We start from the raw sequence: 19,458 nt of genomic DNA, 5'->3' as shown, positions 1-19,458 counted from the left end.
CCAATTTCACGCCAGACCTCTCCAGCAGGCCATTCTGTCGAAGTGGAACAGGTCGCCTCGGTCCCTGGATCGCCCTGTTCCTCCTTCTTACCGGATCAAGCGGTCCCTCAACAGGTGGTTGTCGTCACCTCTCATTCTATCGGGTCGATTCTTCCTTCCCATTCGCTGGCAGATAGTAACCACAGATGCCAGTCTCCTCGGTTGGGGTGCAGTGTTCCGCAACCACACTGTTCAGGGTCGATGGTCGGATCGGGAATCAGTACCGATCAACATTCTGGAGATTCGAGCTATCCATCTTGCTCTCGTTCACTGGGAAAGGCTCCTCAAGGGACTGCCGGTACGGATTCAGACAGACATCGCCACAGTGGTGGCATATGTCTACCGCCAAGGGGGAACACGGAGTGTCTCAGCCCTGGCGGAGGGGTCCAAGATTCTTCGTTGGGCGGAGATTTCCGTTCCGACAATTTCCGCGGTGCACATTCCCGGCGTAGACAACTGGGCCGACGATTTTCTCAGCCGCAAGGGTCTCGCGGCGGGAGAGTGGTCCCTCCATCCGGAGGTGTTTCATCTGCTCTGCCTTCGGTGGGGAACCCCGGATGTAGACCTCATGGCGTCTTGCCTCAACAGGAAAGTCCCACAATTCGTGTCCAGGTCTCAGGACCCTCTGGCAGTGGTCGACGACGCCCTGGCCGTTCCATGGTCCCAGTTCGACCTTCCCTACCTGTTCCCTCCTCTGCCTCTTCTTCCCAACCTGTTGAAAAAGATCAAGGCAGAAGGAATTCCAGTCATTCTCATCGCCCCGAATTGGCCCAGAAGGTCTTGGTTCGCGGACATTGTCAACCTTCTCGCGGACGCCCCCTGGAAGCTTCCAGACAGAACAGATCTGCTGTCTCAGGGACCGATTTGCCACCCCAATTCTTGGCCGCTCAATTTAACGGCGTGGCTGTTGAGACCGAGGTTTTGAAACGGGCGGGATTTTCTGACCAGGTAGTTCAGACCATGATCCAAGCCAGAAAGCCATCATCTTCCAAGATCTACTACCGTACTTGGAAGGCCTATTTCACTTGGTGTGAGACCAATGAGATCGCGCCCATGTCCTTTTCGCTCCCTTCAGTCCTAGCGTTTCTTCAGGCAGGATTGGATGCGGGCCTTGCCCTCAGTTCCCTGAAGGGTCAAGTTTCGGCGCTGTCCATTCTATTTCAGAAAACATTGGCTTCCCGTCCTCAGGTTAAGACCTTTCTTCAGGGCGTGGCTCACACGGTTCCGCCGTACCAGGCGCCCGTGGATCCATGGGATCTTAATCTGGTTCTTGAGGTTCTGCAAGGTCCTCCCTTTGAACCCCTTAGGGATATTTCCCTTTCTCTCCTTTCTTGGAAGGTAGCCTTTCTGGTGGCCATCACCTCCGTCCGGCACGTGTCGGAATTGGCAGCTCTTTCGTGCCGCTCCCCTTTTCTGGTGCTCCACCAGGATAAGGTAGTTCTGCGGCCTCCGCCCTCTTTCCTGCCGAAGGTGGTGTCCTCGTTTCACCTCAACGAGGATATCGTGCTACCATCCTTTTGTCCGTATCCAACTCATCCCCGAGAGCGGTCCTTGAACAAGCTGGACCTGGTTAGGGCGATAAGAGTCTATCTGTCTAGGACGACTTCCTTGCGAAAGACAGAGTCTCTTTTCATTATCCCTGATGGGGCGCGGAAAGGTCACTCGGGGTCAAAGGCCACTATTGCTCGCTGGATCAGATCGGCAATTTTGGAAGCCTACCGAGATAAGCGTCGCGGAGCCCCTCCGGGGATCAGGGCCCACTCTACTCGGGCAGTGGGGGCCTCCTGGGCGGTGCGCCACAGAGCTTCCGCGCTGCAGCTTTGCAAAGCTGCAACATGGTCATCTGTTCACACGTTTGTGAAATTCTACAGAGTCCACACCTACGCTTCGGCGGACGCCAGCCTAGGTAGACGGATTCTGCAGGCCGCGGTGGTGAGTCCGCTGGCCTGATGGAAGTTTGTTTCCCACCCCAGGGACTGCTTTGGGACGTCCCATGGTCTCTGTGTCCCCCAATAAGGCGAACGAGAAAACAGGATTTTTTGGGTTGCTTACCGTAAAATCTGTTTCTCGGAGCCTTTATTGGGGGACACAGCACCCTCCCATGTTTTACAACTCCTGTTCTTATGGTTGTCGGTTGGTTACAGTTGAGTTGTCTGTTCTGTTTTCATTCTGTTTTGTTACTTCTCATACTGCTTTCTCACTAACTGAGGAAATTGGTGCCGGTCGGTGGGGTGTATACTGCGGAGGAGGAGCTAACATTTTTTTGTGCATAGTGTCAGCCTCCTAGTGGCAGCAAAGCATACACCCATGGTCTGTGTCCCCCAATGAAGGCTCCAAGAAACAGATTTTACGGTAAGCAACCCAAAAAATCCTGTTTTTGCTGCATTTGTATTGTCTCTTACAGGAAAGATGTATATCTTTGTACCGTGTTAGCCAGTAGATTGAGGACTCTCAATTCTGAATATTCTTCTGTGGCTGATACCTTTTAATGGCTAACCGAAAAGATGGTAACACATCGCAAGCTTTCGAGACTACTCAGGTCTCTTCACCAGGCATTGACTAATACAAAATCTGAAGAGTCACATATTTCTGTGCTGTGCATAAATATGTGATTCTTTGGATTTCTTATTAGACTAAAAAAATGCAGAAAACTCCGATACCGGAATATTTGAACTTATTCATTGCTCTCTATGGGTGCTGAAAGAAGTGACATGCTGCAATTTGCAAAAACACAGCAGTTTTCCAATTCAGCCAGGAAAAAGAAAAAATGTGTGCATGAGATTTCTGACATCTTACAGCTTTTGCTGGTACTGTAATAGTAAGAAACACAGCTTAAAATTTGCATTAAAAAAATGCAGCAAGAACGCAACAACATAGCCTAACTGTACAAATGTGCTACGCCGATGCACAGTACAAGGGGTATGCCGCTATCTCCCCGAATGTGCCACATGTAGCTGGAACACCCTGCTGGTAGGCCTGGCTCGGCTAACAACACCCGGTCTGACTTTAAAACGCACTTACCAATGACCCGCTCTACTATCTGGTACTGCTTGTTCAGTTCCAGGGCTAGCTCCTGCTGGCAATTGTAATACTCCAGATCTTCAGGAGAAATCTTTGCTATCCTAACAATAAAACATAGATAAGGATTTTAAACATTGGGACCTGCTGTTTAACTCCTTAAGGACCAGAGAAAACGTTTATAGCTTTTTTTCTAATTTCAGTTTAACTTTAAATTTTTCTTTGATGTAGCTGGACAAGAATTTGTTTTGTGAGGACGATTTGTACTTTATGTAGGTGCTACTTTTGATACACAGACAGAACGTGGATCGTGCCTCGTTCTCTCCTATTGAATGCATTGTTAATTGGGCAACCACAAAGTTAGACAACAGAGATCAGTTACATCATCACTTTCACCCCTTCACCCTCAAGCCCGTTTTCACCAACCAGTCCAATTTTTTTCAATTGTGACCATAGTCACTTTATGAAGCAATAACTCTTCAGTATATCCCCGTGATACAGAGACAGTTTTTGTGACATAGTGTACTTCATGATAGTGGCAAATTTCGGTCGATAATTTTACACATAGCGATGCACCAGCGAATCCCGACAACGATATTACCTTGTCAGGATCGCTGGTGAGTTGCTACATGATCGCTGGTGAGCTAGCTGATTGCTGGTCGTTGCTCTCCCGCCTGCCACACGCAGTGATGCGTGCTGGCCAGTGGGAGACCAACGACCCAAAAAAAGTCCTGACCTTTCATGAACGATCAGCGATATCCGGCAGGGGGGCCGGTCGCTGATCGCTGTCACACACAGCGATCTCGCTGGTGAGATCACTGATGCGTCACAAAACTTGTGACTCCGCAGCGATCTTGCTAGCGAGATCGCTGTGTGTGACGGGGGCTTAACCAGTCCAATTTTTTCAATTGTGACCAGAGTCACTTTATGAAGCAATAACTCTTCAGTGATAAAGAGACAGTTTTTGTTACATATTATACTTCATGATAGTGGCAATTTTAGGTCGATATTTTTTGCGCTTAGTTGTAAAAACATTGGAATTTTGACAAAAATTTCACAATTTTCAAACTTTTCATTTTTTTGCCCTTAAACCAGAGTTACCGTATTTTTCGGACTATAAGACGCACCGGACCATAAGACGCACCCCAATTTTCAGAAGGAAAATAGGGAAAAAAATAATAATGTGTCAAATGGGGGTCCGTCTTACAGTCCGAATTCAGCTTACCTGGGAAGGGATCCGGCACAGGTGGAGGAGTGGTCACAGGGGTCATTCAGTGGTCAAGGCTTGTGCAGTGGCGGCTCTGTGCTCGAGCAGGTTGGTTGTGCTGGAGCAGCTGGGCTGTACTGGCGCAGCTGGGCAACATGGCGGCGGCCAGCAAGGGATGTGCGGGGGCCTCCGGGCTTGGAGGAAATGCCGGCGAAGCCGCCGCCCCTGCACCGGAGCACAGAGAGCCGCTACCCCTGCACCGGAGCACAGCCCGCTGCCACCACCGCACTACAGAGCCCCGCGGCACCCGCACCAGCCTCGGAGGTTAGTACATTACGACCATAAGACGCACCCCCCACTTTCCCCAAAAATTTTGGGGGAAAAGTGCGTCTTATGGTCCGAAAAATACGATATATCATACAAAAGCGTTAGTTAATAAATAACATTTGCCACATGTCTATATTTTTTTGTTAGAAAGTTTGAAGGATCAAAAGTTTATGAGCAATTTCTCATCAAAATTGCATTAAAAATTTACAAAAACAATATTTTTAGGGATCACGTTACATTTGAAGTGACATTGAGGAGCCACTTTAAGGGGTCCTCATGACACAAAATACCCAAATGAGACACCATTTTAAAATCTGAACCCCTCAGGTGCTTCACAGCAATTAAAGAAATGTGAAAGGAAAAAATAAAAATGTTACATTTTCCAAAAAAAAAAAAAAACTCCAACACATTTTTCCCACAAAATATTGCTTTAGCCCAACAGGTTTTATTTTCACAAGGGTAATGGGAGAAAATGGACCCCAAAATTTGTTGTGCAAACTCTCCTAAGATCACCGATACCCCATATGTGATGGAAAACTACTGACTGGGCGCATTGCCGAGCTCCAAAAGGAAGGAATGACGTTCTGGAGTGCAGAGCTTGATGGAGTTGTTTGCAGGTACCATGTCGCATTTGCAGAGCCCTTTAGGTGCCAAAACAGTTTAAACCTCCCACAAATTACACCATTTTGGAAACTACACACCTCAAGGAATTTATCTAGAGATGTGGTGAGGACCTTCAACCCATAAATGCTTCAAAGAATTGTATAAAATTGAGCCATGAAAATGAAAAAAAAAAAGTTCATTTTTCCCACATAAATTTTGCATTTTTGCAAGGCTAACCTTCAGTTGCTTCACAGGAATTAATGAAATATGGGAGGAAAAAAATGAACAGTTTACTTTTTTCACTAATTCTTTATTTTCACAAGGCTAACAGGAGAAAATGGACCCAAAATGTGTTGTGCAATTTCCACCAAGTACCCCATATGTGGTGGAAAACTACAGCTTGGGCGCACTGCCGAGCTCCAAAAGGAAGGATCGACATTTTGGAGTGCAGAACTGGATGGAATTGTTTGCTGACGTCATGTTGCATTTGCAGAGCCCTTGAGGTGTCAAAATAGTAGAAACCCTTCAACAAGTGACCCTATATTGGAATTGACCTAGTGGTGTATTGATATATATTTTTGAATCTGGTTTTACTGTTATGTGAATCTTATAATGTGGTAGCATATATGAGTTATGTAGAGTACATCAGGTTGGCAAATGTGAGTTATAGTATGTAGAGTACATCAGGTTGGCAAATGTGAGTTACGTAGAGTACATCAGGTTGGCATATGTGAGTTACGTAGAGTACATCAGGTTGGCATATGTGAGTTACGTAGAGTACATCAGGTTGGCATATGTGAGTTACGTAGAGTACATCAGGTTGGCATATGTGAGTTATGTAGAGTACATCAGGTTGGCATATGTGAGTTATGTAGAGTACATCAGGTTGGCAAATGTGAGTTGTGTACATCAAGTTGTGCAATAAATTACAGTAAATCAGAATTAAATTTAGTAGTGCATGGATGAATGGTACAGTGTGAAACCATCTTTTATGCACTGGCCAGGATTGTCAGGACGGGTGTCACACTGAAAATGATGTCCGTTCTTTCTTACTCCCCTTCTATAACACACTTTACACCATTTTTGCAACCTTCATTTCTTTGTGTTTGAGGGACAGCACTCGGGAAATGTTGCCCATGTACTACAGGGGCACCTTCAGTTCCAGAAGTACTGGGGCCTTCCCCCTTCTGACTTTCAAATATTAGGGCCTTGATCACTACCTTCTGAAACTGAAGAAAGATCCCTGTATCGCCTGCACATTTTGATAGCACGTAAGTGTTATACATTGCCATCTGTACAATGTTCATGGCCAGTTTCTTGTACCATACCTTAGCTTTCCACATGGCGCTGTACGGCTGGAGGATTTCATGAGAGAAATCAACTCCTCCCCTCATGTTCTTGTTGTACACCAGGACACAGTCTAGTTTGTGGATCTATGTAAATGTACCTCGTACAGTTGTGGGGGTGCTGCCATTACCACGTATGGTAGTCAAGAAAAGGACATCCTTCTTGTCCTTGACCACCAGCATGCTGTCGCTATATTGGGCTCTGCTCTCATCTCTTCTGAGCATCTTAGCGTGGCCTCTCTGATTTTTGCGTATAGTACCGCATGCTGTGGTATCTCACGCAGAGGAATTTGAAAAGTGGGATGCTGGTATAAAAGTTATCTATGTAGAGGCAATAACATAGATCCAGCATTGGGTGCCCCATTTTTCACATTTACTCCCAGGACAGGAGGGCATTCAGAGGGGTCAATTCCGATGTCCTTCACTTCATAAACTCTAAACCTGTGGGTGTACCCCGAGATAAACTCGCAGTTTGTACAATTTTATTCCATACCTTTCCCTCTTAGTGTGCAGGAATTGCCAGAATTTAAGCGTCCACTTGAAGTGTTTTAGGGACTCATTTAAGTATATTTCCTCTTGGGGAATGTACAGATTGCAGATTGTAAGCCCTTGCGGGCAGGGTTCTCTCTCCTCCTGTAACAGTCGTGATTTGTATTGTTTAAGATTACTGTACTTGTTTTTATTATGTGTACCCCTCCTCACATGTAAAGCTCCATGAAATAAATGGCGCTATAATAAGAAATAATAATAACTTGTTGCTAAAGTGATAAAAGAGTGGCCGAATTTTGATAAGTCGGTCAAAACTGGGGTCTTCTCAGGCAGGACACTGTGCATTATCATTTTAATGCAAAAATTTGTGAATGGCCTCAGAGTTTAAGGGTCATAGACATATGGAACACTGGAGTGTTGTATAAAACATCAACACTCCCAATATTGCCAAAGTTCTGGCTTCTTCACTACATTCATGTGAGGAACAAGGCCCCAAAACCTCAATTTCTAATGCATTTATGGGAGTCCAGTTAGCAAATGACAAAGTGGAGATTTGGGCACGAAACTGTTGGGCATAAAAATTTCAATGGGCCATCATGCAAATTGTCTCTTCAGAAAGGAAGAGGGCTAGAACTCTAGTGCCTCCTATTGGAAGTAGCAATCCTAAAAGTCAATGTCGACCCTTTAACGAGCCTTGTCACATGACTTAGGACAAAAGACAAACCAGAATCTCAATTTGCAGACACTGTGTTTCAGGGTACTGACCCTCATCAGTGCAAAGTGTGAGATCTGGTTTGGCTATGTGAGAGGTGTCTGACCGAGATCCAAAAAGTATCATTTCTCCTTGCGGAGACTGACATGCTAAGCATGCCGAGATGAGGTGCTTAGCCAAACCAGATCTCACACTTTGCACTGATGAGGGGCAGTACCCCGAAACAAAGTGTCTGCAAACTGAGATTCTGGTTTGGCTTTTATTCTAAGTGATGTGACAAGGCTCGTTAAAGGGTCGACATTGACTTTTAGGATTGCTACTTCCAATAGGTGGCACTAGAGTTCTAATCCTCTTCCTCTCTGAAGAGATAATTTGCATATTTTCCAGAGGAGCATTGCAGCTTTAAGTCTCCTCATCTCGGCATGCTTAGCATGTCAATCTCCGAATGGGCCATCATGAGATTTACGAAATTCTCAGACAAAAAGACTTTGAAAAAGTTGATTTCTGTGAGGCCAGCAGTGTCAAATTGGATTCCTGATCGGCCACAAAATTCAGGAATCTGAGGTTCTTCATAATCTTAGAAGGGTAAGGTCCATAGAGGTTCACTAATGTTGGCACTGGCTCATTTGCTGTCCTGGGGCGATTAAGTGGGGTTTCTTTTTCAGTGGAGAACGAAGAGGAGGAGGAAATTGAAGGAATACTCTCCCTCACTATCAACGTCACAGTAAAAAAATACTGTAATGTAAACTGATCGAGAGATCAAGTACTGCTCAGCGACAGAAGGAGGGTTGGGGAAGGGGTTAGAGACAGGGGGAATGGGGCGGAAGGGGGGTGAAAGGGATTGGAGCGGATTAGAAAAAAAAGCAGGGTACAGTAACAGACCAGGAAAGTCTTCAGTCTTCAATCTTCAGTTCTTCAAATCGGCAGCAGCAGAAATGAAGGCACAGTAAAAAATAGTGGCATCAGAAGTCCCAGCAGGCGAGTAGCAAAATGACCCAATGACCGCTCTGCACACTTCTCTAAACTAGAAAGAGGCGGTGCAGAGCTGCCCCATTGAATGCTGGTCGATTGTACATCATCGCCCAATCGCACCAATCAGCACTGAAGCTGCTAACACTGCTGTTACCTAGCATCAGCCTATGATCCGAGCTGCTAAAGCATCAATCATAATTGGACATCAATCAGGTAATTTTATTTGCCGAAATATTGAAATTTCTTTGATTGGCTGTTTAATTCTGAACAGCCAATCACAGAAATTGTAATTGCGGGAGGGTGGGGGTGAGGGGGAACCCCACCATGGTGACAAACAAGTAAAGGGGCACATACTGCAGGCATCAGAGGTTCCCAATATGTAAATTTACGTCATTTTGCGGGAACCCCTTTCCAACCAACATGTATACTTATGTCAAATATTGTGAAGGGATTCAAAGTTGGGTTAAATCCCTAAGTGAGGTTCATTTTTTACCGCTAAATATTTACAATTTCCTGCAGAAAAGTAGTGCTACAGTGAAGTATAAGAGATCAGGCAACTACAATGAAAAGTGAAAAACACAAACAAAAAAGGCTAAAGAAAATAGCTAAAAATTGTCTGATAGGGAATTTAGATAGTGAGCCCCAATGAGGACAGTGATTATGATGTCTGTACAGTGCTGTGGAGTAAGATGCTGCTGTATAAGGCACTAACATAAATATATATATATAGAATCAAATAAATAAATGAACATAGATTTAAAGGGAATCTGTCACCCCTTTTTTGAGACATCATATAATGATATCATTCAATTGTGTATCACATAAGGATTCTCTTAGTACTTTTGCTTCCCCCTGACCCCGCACTTTTCATGCATAAATACCTTTTTTATATTGGTTCAGATGTATGTAAACTGCCGCTGTCCGGTCCGCTGGGCGGGGCTCATTCAACTGCTCCCCTCTCCCTGTCTTGCTCTACACAAGAAGAAATGCGTAGAGCATGACAGGGAGGGGGGGAGCAGGTAAATAAGCCCCGCCCCTCAGACCGGACAGCAGCAGTTTACATACATCTGAACCGATATAAAAAAGGTATTTATGCATGAAAAGTGCCTTGTCAGGGGGAAGCAAAAGTACTAAGAGAATCCTTATGTGATACACAATTGAATGATATCATTATATGATATCTCAAAAAAGGGGTGACAGATTCCCTTTAAGAGATAGCTGTGCCCACACTCACCTCTAGGGGGAGCTTAGGAGGTTGCTGCATACGGGGTGGGGACAATCAAGCAAAATATGCCAGGAATCTGGTGCAAATTGCTTTCATGACTTCATATTTGTTATGTGCGTATTACAAGTGAGACTTTACTATAAAGGAGGTATGTCCCAGCGTCCAACAAAAAACGAGCCAATATGTCTGGCACAAAAGAAGTCAAAGTTGAACCATATTATAAATCTGGTGTGTTTTAAGACTGTCTAGTGTAAGATTGCAATGTCTATGAATTAAACTTACAGTATATTGATAAAGATGCCCCACTGTATACACCAAATTCAGCTGTAAAATAATTTACTCTAATCTAGTGATGACTACATGAAACGAGAATGTAATGTTTTATTTAACTCTACGCCTAAGCAAGGAATTCGGACTCCACAGAGGTCTGACTTTTACAAAGATATAGTACCGTAAGTATTTTATCAGCGAGTTTATCCATTCAGTTCATTTGAAAACAATACCATGGTACATTGGCCCTGGCGAGGTTCTGTATCAGTCAATGAAGAACCAAAAAAAAAAGGCTGCACACATCAATATCACAAGAAAGATGCTGTACCAAACGTTTATAGACTTATCCAAATTTACCATTGTTTAATTTCATCCTCTTTCTTCTTAAAGTTCTCCAGCTTCTTCAGGCCTTTAACCTTTTGTTGCTGTAAGGACTCCTCGCTCTCCCAAGTGCTGTGGATGTAAGACCAGCCTTTCCACTTTATAAGAAACTGATGCTCTCCTTCATCAGTTTCAGGATTAAAGTCAGCACAGGGGTCACCATTTGCTTCCATTGCATACACAGTTGTGGGGGCTCCAGTAACTGAAATTAAATATTGAATTGGCTTAATTTTCTAGAAGAACAAAATAGCAATCACAGAAAAACAGAGATTCTTCTAGATGTGTCTCTTTAAATGCAGGGCACAAATAGAAAGCAGCAGTGCTCCTCCTAGGTGTGTCTTGTAAATGCAGTGCACAAATAGAAAGCATGAGGGTTCTTCCTAGGTGTGTCTTGTACATGCAGGGCACAAATAAAAAGCAGCAGTGCTCCTCCTAGGTGTGTCTTGTAAATGCAGGGCACAGACAGAAAGCAAAAGTGCTCTTTCTATGCGTGTCTTGTAAATGCATGGCACCAGGGTCGGACTGTCCCACCGGGATACCGGTGAAATGCCCGGTAGGCCCCGGGCCCCAGAGAGGAGGAGGAAGAAAAAAAAAAAATTAAGGATGCGGGCCCTTTAAAACTGAAGGAGGCAGAGGGAGCGCGGACGTATGCATGCTGTCCCGACCCACCGCTAGGACCAGGGCCAGTGGCACCACCCGACAAAACCAGGTAGGCACTGGGGGCCCTGGGCGAACGGGGAGTGGGACAGACAGCATGGGGTCTGTGAGTCGGGGAAGCCCGTTGCCAGCGCTGGCATCGGGTCCCCCCTCCAATACTCACCTCTCCTCATTCCGGCAGCTGCAGGGTCTTCAGTGCCCTCTGACTCTGCGACGTCTCAGGGCAGAGGGAGCTATGACGTTATCACTGCCTGCTCAGTCTCTCTGTCCCGAATGCTGCAGAGTCGGGAGAGACACTGAGTGTACAGGACCTGCAGTGAGAATGTGAAAGGTGAGTACTTGATTTTTTTTTTCTTCTTCATGTATGCAGCATTACATGGGCCCCATAATGTGCTGCATGGAGACGCAGGGGGGCCCATAGTATGCTGGTATGTTGCAGGGGGGCCATAGTATGCTGCATAGAGGAGCAGGGGGGTCACAGTATGCTGCATGGAGGATCAGGGGGGCCCATAATGTGCTGCATGGAGGAGCAGGGGAGGCCATAGTATGCTGGAGGGGGGGGCCCATAGTATGATGCATGGAGGAGCAGGGGGGCCGGGGGCTCATGTGCTGCATAGAGGAGCAGGGGAGGCCATAGTATGCTGCATGGAGGAGCAGGGGAGGCCATAGTATGCTGCATGGAGGAGAAGGGGGGGTGGGGCCCGTAACATGCTGTATGCAGGAGCGGGGGGGGGGCACAGTATGCTGCATGGATGAGCGGGGGGGGGCATAATGTGCTGCATGGAGGAGCAGGGGAGGCCATAATGTGCTGCATGGAGGAGCGGGGAGGCCAATGCTGTATGGCGGACTATGTGGTGCCCATAATACTGTATGGCGGACTATGTGGTGCTCATAATACTGTATGGCAGACTATGTGGGTGCCCATAATACTGTATGGCGGACTATGTGGGTGCCCGTAATACTGTATGGCGGACTATGTGGTTGCTTATAATACTGTATGGAAGACGATGTGGTGCCCATATATTGTACTATATCTGTATTTTTTATCTGTGCATCAGGAATCGTGGCATGTGTTAAAGGACCCCATTGATATGCTGTCGCCCAAGGCCCACGAAAATCTGCAGCTGACCCTGGTGACAACGCACATCAAGATGAATGCCGGCTGCAGCTGTGACAGGGCGCTCTGCTCTGGGACAGGCTATTCGTCGATGTCACATAGCAGTTTTGTTAAATGACTCCTGCAACCTTTAATAGGCCGGCAGCCTTTCAATGTTACAGGTATGTGACGTCAGCATGCGGCCTGTCACAGAGCAGGGTGCCCTGTCACAGCTCCAGTCGGCAGTCATTTTAACAAACACGGTGAATATGAAGCCAAAAGAGGATGCCGGGGAGCGCAAGAAGGTGAGAAGAATCCCCCCTTCTGTGATTGGGCTAGGTAGTGGCCATAAAGGAGGACATAGGGGCCCAGGGAGGGGATGTTATAAATATAGTATAGACACGGGCCCAGGATGAGGACATTATTACTGAAAGGGGCCAGGATAGGGACCTTATTAAAGTGGTCAATGGGGTCCAGGATGGGGACACTAAATAAAGGTGTGACATAATTACTGTATGGAGGTCAGGATGAGGAACATACATGATTGGTTTATGGTGGCAAGTGGGGACATAATTACTGTAGGGGCCAATCAGGGGACATTATTACTGCTGTAATTTATTTTTCAGGTAACTGTCATGGGGAGAACAAAAGGGGGTCCTGCTACTTTGCAGGGCGGCACTATGTCTTTTTTTCTTCATCTGACATAGTGGTGGTAATATGTGGTCTGGTCATGGTGTGGCGGTATTTGTCTCTTGTATGTGGTTTATTCGGTCACTATGTGATCTGTTCATGGTATGGTGGTATTTGTCCCTATGATGTATTATTACTCGGTCATTATGTGATCTGGTAATGGTGTGGCGGTATTTGTCCCTTGTATGTAGTATTATTCGGTCACTATGTGGTCTGGTCATGGTGTGGCGGTATTGGTCCCTTGTATATAGTTTTATTCGGTCACTCTGCGGTCTGGTCATGGTGTGCTGGTATTTCTTCCCTGTATGTGGTAGTATTGGTCTTGGTATAGGAGACTGTGTTGTGTATGGCTGTCATTTGTTCTCTCTGATAATAGGAGAAGATTCTTTATTTCCATTAGAGATTAAATACTTTGTACACACCGGCAGAGATGCACTTGAAGGGGGTTTCCTGTGGAATAAAGTACAATTACCTATCCACAGGATAAGTGATAACGTATTGACTGGTGGAGGACTAACGACTTGGACCCAATTGGCAGAATGTGGAGCTTTTGTCCCCATTAGACTGGAGTGGCATGTCTGACTTGATCACTGATCCATTCATTCCCTCAGTGGCTGCACTTGTTTTTTTTTATAGAAGCCCCAAAGAGAATGAATGGAGCTGCGGTCAGACATCCCACCTGCCACTCCATTTTAAAATGGGGATAAGTGTCCTATCAGGGATAAAACTTCCTCATTTTTCCAATCAATGTAGTTTCTAATGGTTGGACCTAAGTGATCACCTATCCTGTGGAGCCCATGGATCAGTGATAACTTGTTTTAACCAAAGAACCCCATTAATGTAAGCTACTGTAATTATACATCCCAGTTATAGGGGCGCACAATAGATGTGCAGGAGCCGCTTGTGTTTTACAGCCGATGCTCCACTATAATGGGGATAACGACTGACAGATATTTGCATATAAAACTGTAGGGTGGGCCCCTAGGGTCCATTCCCCTGGTGGGCCCTAGACACCCCAGTCCGACCCTGCATGGCACAACTATAAAGTGATTCTCCTAGGCCGGTCTCTTTAAATGAAAGGCACAAATAGAAAGCCACAGGGCTCCACCTAGGCCTGACTCTTTAAATGCAGGGCACAACTAGAAAACAAACTAGACAGGCCTAAATGCATCTGCACTATATGTTTTTTGTGCACTTTTTATATTTCTTTCAGGGTGCAGTTGGACCCAAATGGTTCTGCAAACTTGTGGCCTCTGTTCACACGGGATGCATTCTAGTTGGCACTGGGCAGCCCCCCTATATGGTGTTACTAAGAGGTTGTGAACCAGAAGCCCTGCATTCCCTGCCACATGCGGATTATTTCTTCTGCACTGGTGTACCACACGGCCAATCCCTGATTGTAGGCTGGCTGTTTCATTTGGTACTTATGCACCTGTGCAGCTGCCATTTTACTTGGGTCCGCTGCACCCTGTATTAGTGCAGATGCATTTAGACCTGTCTGGTTTGTATCTGAATTTTTTGGAGGATTTTTTCCTCTTTTTGAGGTTTTCATGTTAGAGTAGGACTGGCAAGTGTAGGGAACTTTGACGCAGTTTGTTAGCTTCCGTATTAAGGCCTTAATATCAACCAATACCTTACATATATTGATATGTTTTTTGTGCACTTTTTATATTTCTTTCAGGGTGCAGTTGGGCCCAAATGGTTCTGCAAACTTGTGGCCTCTGCTCACACGGGATGCATTCTAGTTGGCACTGGGCAGCCCCCCTATATGGTGTTACTAAGAGGTTGTGAACCAGAAGCCCTGCATTCCCTGTGTGAACACTGCCACATGGGGATTATTTCTTCTGCACTGGTGTACCACACAGCCAATCCCTGATTGTAGGCTGGCTGTTTCATTTGGTGCTTATGCTCCTGTGCAGCTGCCATTTTACTTGGGTCCGCTGCACCCTGTATTAGTGCAGATGCACTTAGGCCTGTCTGGTTTGTAACTGAATTTTTTGGAGGATTTTTTCCTCTTTTTGAGGTTTTCACACAACTAGAAAGCAACAGGGCTCCTCCTACAGTGGGGAAAATAAGTATTTCATACACTGCCAATTTTGCAAATTTTCCCACCTACAAAGAATGGAGGAGTCTGTAATTTTTATTGTAGGTACACTTCACGTGTGAGTGACAGAATCTAAAAAAAAAAAAAAATAAAAAAAAAAAAAACAGAAAATCACATTGTATGATTTTTAAATAAATTGCATGAAATAAGTATTTGATCACCTACCAACCAGCAAGAATACTGACTCTCACAGACCTGTTAGTTTTTCTTCTCCTTCTACTTGGGTATTTACTTGGGTCTATTTTACTTGGGTCCGCTGCACCCTGTATTAGTGCAGATGCATTTAGACCTGTCTGGTTTGTATCTGAATTTTTTGGAGGATTTTTTCCTCTTTTTGAGGTTTTCATGTTAGAGTAGGACTGGCAAGTGTAGGGAACTTTGACGCAGTTTGTTAGCTAACTATAGACCTGTCTCTAATCTTCCCTTCATCTCTAAACTCCTGGAACGCCTGGTCCACTCCCGTCTTATCCGCTATCTCTCAGAGAACTCTGTTCTCGACCCTCTCCAATCCGGTTTCCGCTCTTTACACTCCACTGAAACTGCCCTCACTAAAGTCTCTAATGATCTGCTAACAGCTAAATCAAATGGTCATTACTCCATGCTAATTCTCTTGGATCTCTCTGCAGCATTCGACACTGTGGATCATCAGCTCCTCCTCACTATGCTCCGTTCCATTGGCCTCAAGGACACCGTTCTCTCCTGGTTCTCCTCCTATCTCTCCGACCGCTCCTTTACTGTTTCTTTTGCCGGTTCCTCCTCCTCTCACCTTCCCCTTACTGTTGGGGTCCCTCAAGGATCGGTTCTAGGCCCCCTCCTCTTCTCCTTGTACACTGCCCCTATTGGTCAAACAATCAGTAGATTTGGTTTCCAGTACCATCTCTATGCTGATGACACCCAATTATACGCTTCTTCTCCTGACATCACGCCAGCCTTTCTAGAAAACACTGGCGATTGTCTAAACGCTGTGTCTAATATCATGTCCTCACTATATCTGAAACTGAACCTATCAAAGACTGAACTCCTTGTGTTTCCTCCCGCTACTAATGTACCTACACCCAACATTGCCATTTCCGTCTGTGGTTCCACTATTACTCCCCAGCAACATGCCCGCTGTCTTGGGGTCATACTTGATTCCGAGCTTTCCTTTGACCCCACATTCGATCACTGGCTCGCTCTTGTCATCTGCACCTCAAAAACATTTCTAGAATTCGACCTTTTCTTACTTTTGACTCTGCAAAAACTCTTACTGTTTCTCTTATTCATTCTCGTCTCGACTATTGTAACTCTCTTCTAATCGGTCTCCCTCTTACAAAACTCTCCCCTCTCCAATCTGTCTTGAATGCTGCAGCCAGGATCATATTCCTCACCAATCGTTACACCGATGCCTCTACCTTGTGCCAGTCATTACACTGGCTACCCATCCACTCCAGAATTCAGTATAAACTTATTACCCTCACCCACAAAGCCCTCCATGGCTCAGCACCACCCTACATCTCCTCCCTTGTTTCAGTATACCACCCTACCCGCGCCCTCCGTTCTGCTGATGACCTGAGGTTAGTATCCTCAATAGTCAGAACCTCCCACTCCCGTCTCCAAGACTTTACACGTGCCGCGCCAATTCTTTGGAATGCACTTCCCAGGTCAATACGATTAGTCCCCAGTCCCCACAATTTTAAGCGTGTCCTGAAAACGCATTTATTCAGACTGGCCTATCGCCTCAACACATTAACCTAACCTATCTCTGTGTGGCAGAGCCAAAAATTTTACCATAACCAGGCTCCCAGCATCATGTTCCCACATGCTTTATGCATCCATTAGCCCTCTGTGTCTGTACTGTTACACACTTAACATTATGGCTGGTCCATACAATCAGGGCAACTGTTACCACCCACCTTTCGTGTCTACCTCTTTCCTCATAGACTGTAAGCTTGCGAGCAGGGCCCTCACTCCTCTTGGTATTTGTTATAATCTACTGTATGTGATTATTGTTATGCTGTAATGTCTATTGTCTGTACAAATCCCCTCTGAAATGTAAAGTGCTGCGGAATATGTCGGCGCTATAAAAATAAAATTTATTATTATTATTATAGACTTGTCTTCTGCTTTCAACACAGTTGACAACTGCCTCCTACTACAGATCCTCTCCTTCTTATGGCATCAGAGATGTCGCCCTATCCTGGATCTCCTCATACCTTTCCAACCGCACATTCAGTGTCTCCCACTCCCACACTACCTCCTCATCTCACCCCCTCTCTGTTGGAGTCCCCCAAGGTCTGCTCTAGGACCCCTACTCTTCTCAATCTATACACTTGGCCTGGGACAACTCATAAAGTCCCACGGATTCCAGTACCACCTTTATGCTGATGACACTCAGATCTACCTCTCTGGCACAGACGTCCCCCCTCTGCTGTCCAGAATCCCAGAGTGTCTATCAGCCATGTCCTCCTCCTTCTCCTCTCGCTTCTTCAAACTCAATGCGGACAAATCTGAACTCATCATCTTTCCTCCATCTCACAGCTCTACCTTACTTGATCTATCTATCACAATTAACATTATGCTTTCCCCAGTACCGGAAGTCCGCTGCCTCGGAGTAACCCTTGACTCCGCCTTGTCCTTCAAACCGCACATCCAAGCTCTTTCCACTTCCAGTCGCCTCCAGCTCAAAAATATTTCCAGAATCCGTCCTTTCCTCAACCCTCAATCTACTAAAATGCTTGCATGTCCTCGTCATATCCCGCCTTGACTACTGCAACATCCTCCTCTGTAGCCTCTCTGCTAACACCCTCACACCTCTCCAGTCCATCCTTAACTCTGCTGCCCCACTAATTCATCTTTCTCCTCGCTACTCCTCCGCTTCTCCCCTCTGCAAATCTCTTCATTCCCTCAGCGTATCCAGTTCAAATTACTAATACTGACTTACAAAGCCATCCATAACCTCTCTCCTCCATATAACTCTGAACTAATCTCCCGATATCTTCCCTCACATATTCTCTGGTCCTCCCAAGACCTCCTCCTTCACTCCACACTTATTCGCTCCTCACCTAACCGCCTCCAAGACTTTTCCCAAATATCCCCCATCCTCTGGAATTCTGTGCCTCAACACGTCTGACTATCAACCACATTCGGATCCTTCAGACGGAACCTGAAAACCCATCTCTTCAAAAAAGCTTACAGCCTGCAATGAGACCCCCACTGCCTCCTCACCACTACCGGAGTTACCTCCTCACCAACACCGGAGCTGCTGCAATCCCCCAACCTACTTTCTCCTTCCCCACCATGCCGTAGAATGTAAACCCCTCTGTGTCAGTCTATGATTGTTATTTTGTTTACTGTTAGCGATATCTGTAATTTGTATGTAACCCCTTCTCATGTACAGCACTATGGAATCAATGATGCTATATAAATAAAAATAATAATAATAAAAAGCCCTCCTACTCTGTACTCATTACATTTATTAATTGCACCTGTTTGAACACATTACCTGTATAAATGAAACCTGTCCACACACTCAATTACACTCCAACCTCTCCACCATGGCCAAGACCAAAGAGCAGTCTAAGGACTCCAGGGACAAAACTGTAGACGTGCACAAGGCTGGGATGGGCTACAGGACAACAGACAAGCAGCTTGGTGAGAAGGCAACATCTGTTGGCACAATTATTAGAAAATGGAAGAAACACAAGATGACTGTCAATCTTTCTTGGTCTGGGGATCCATACAAGGTCTCACCTCATGGGGTAAGGAGGATTCTGAGAAAGGTCAGGAATCAACCCAGAACTACATGGGAGGACCAGGTCAATGACCTGAAGAGAGCTAGGACCACAGTCTCAAATATTATCATTAGCAACACACTAAACTGTCATGGATTACAATCCTGCAGAGCACGCAAGGTCCCCCTGCTCATGGTAGCACATGTCCAGGTCAGTTTGAAGTTCGCCAATGACCATCTGGATGATACAGAATAGGAATTGGAGAAGGTCATGTGGTCAGATGATACCAAAATACAACTTTTTGGCATCAACTCCACTAGCTGAGGAAAGAGGATTACAACCTCAAGAACACTGTCCCAACCGTGAAGCATGGTGGGGGAAACATCATACTTTGGGGGTGCTTTTCGGCAAAGAGGATACAACAACTACACCGTATTGAAGGGAGGATGGATGTGGTCATGTACGGCAAGATTTTGCCCAACAACCTTCTTCGCTCAGTAAAAGCATTGAAGATGGGTCCTTTCAGCATGACAACGATCCAAAACACACAGCCATGGCAACTAAGGAGTGGCTCCTTAAGAAGCATTTCAAAGTCTAGGAGTGGCCTATCTA

General features: G+C 45.7%; 1 protein-coding gene across 4 annotated transcripts in view; it reads right to left on the bottom strand.

Moving 5' to 3' along the window:
- CHD2 (chromodomain helicase DNA binding protein 2) overlaps positions 1–19,458 on the bottom strand; it is a 157,202-nt gene that overhangs the window by 86,759 nt on the left and 50,985 nt on the right. For all 4 annotated transcript variants that reach the window (XM_073568752.1, XM_073568749.1, XM_073568751.1 and 1 more), the window contains exons 9-10: positions 10,566–10,791; positions 3,061–3,161 (exon numbers count right to left, since the gene is read on the bottom strand). In XM_073568752.1, coding sequence (XP_073424853.1) covers positions 3,061–3,161; positions 10,566–10,791 — 327 coding nt within the window. The remainder of the gene's footprint in view (positions 1–3,060; positions 3,162–10,565; positions 10,792–19,458) is intronic.

The sequence above is a fragment of the Dendrobates tinctorius genome, unplaced genomic scaffold (genome assembly GCF_039654945.1).
Source record: "Dendrobates tinctorius isolate UK_male_01 unplaced genomic scaffold, ASM3965494v1 ptg000022l, whole genome shotgun sequence".
In the NCBI taxonomy this organism is placed as follows: domain Eukaryota; kingdom Metazoa; phylum Chordata; class Amphibia; order Anura; family Dendrobatidae; genus Dendrobates; species Dendrobates tinctorius.
This window is presented reverse-complemented; position numbering and strand designations above follow the sequence as displayed.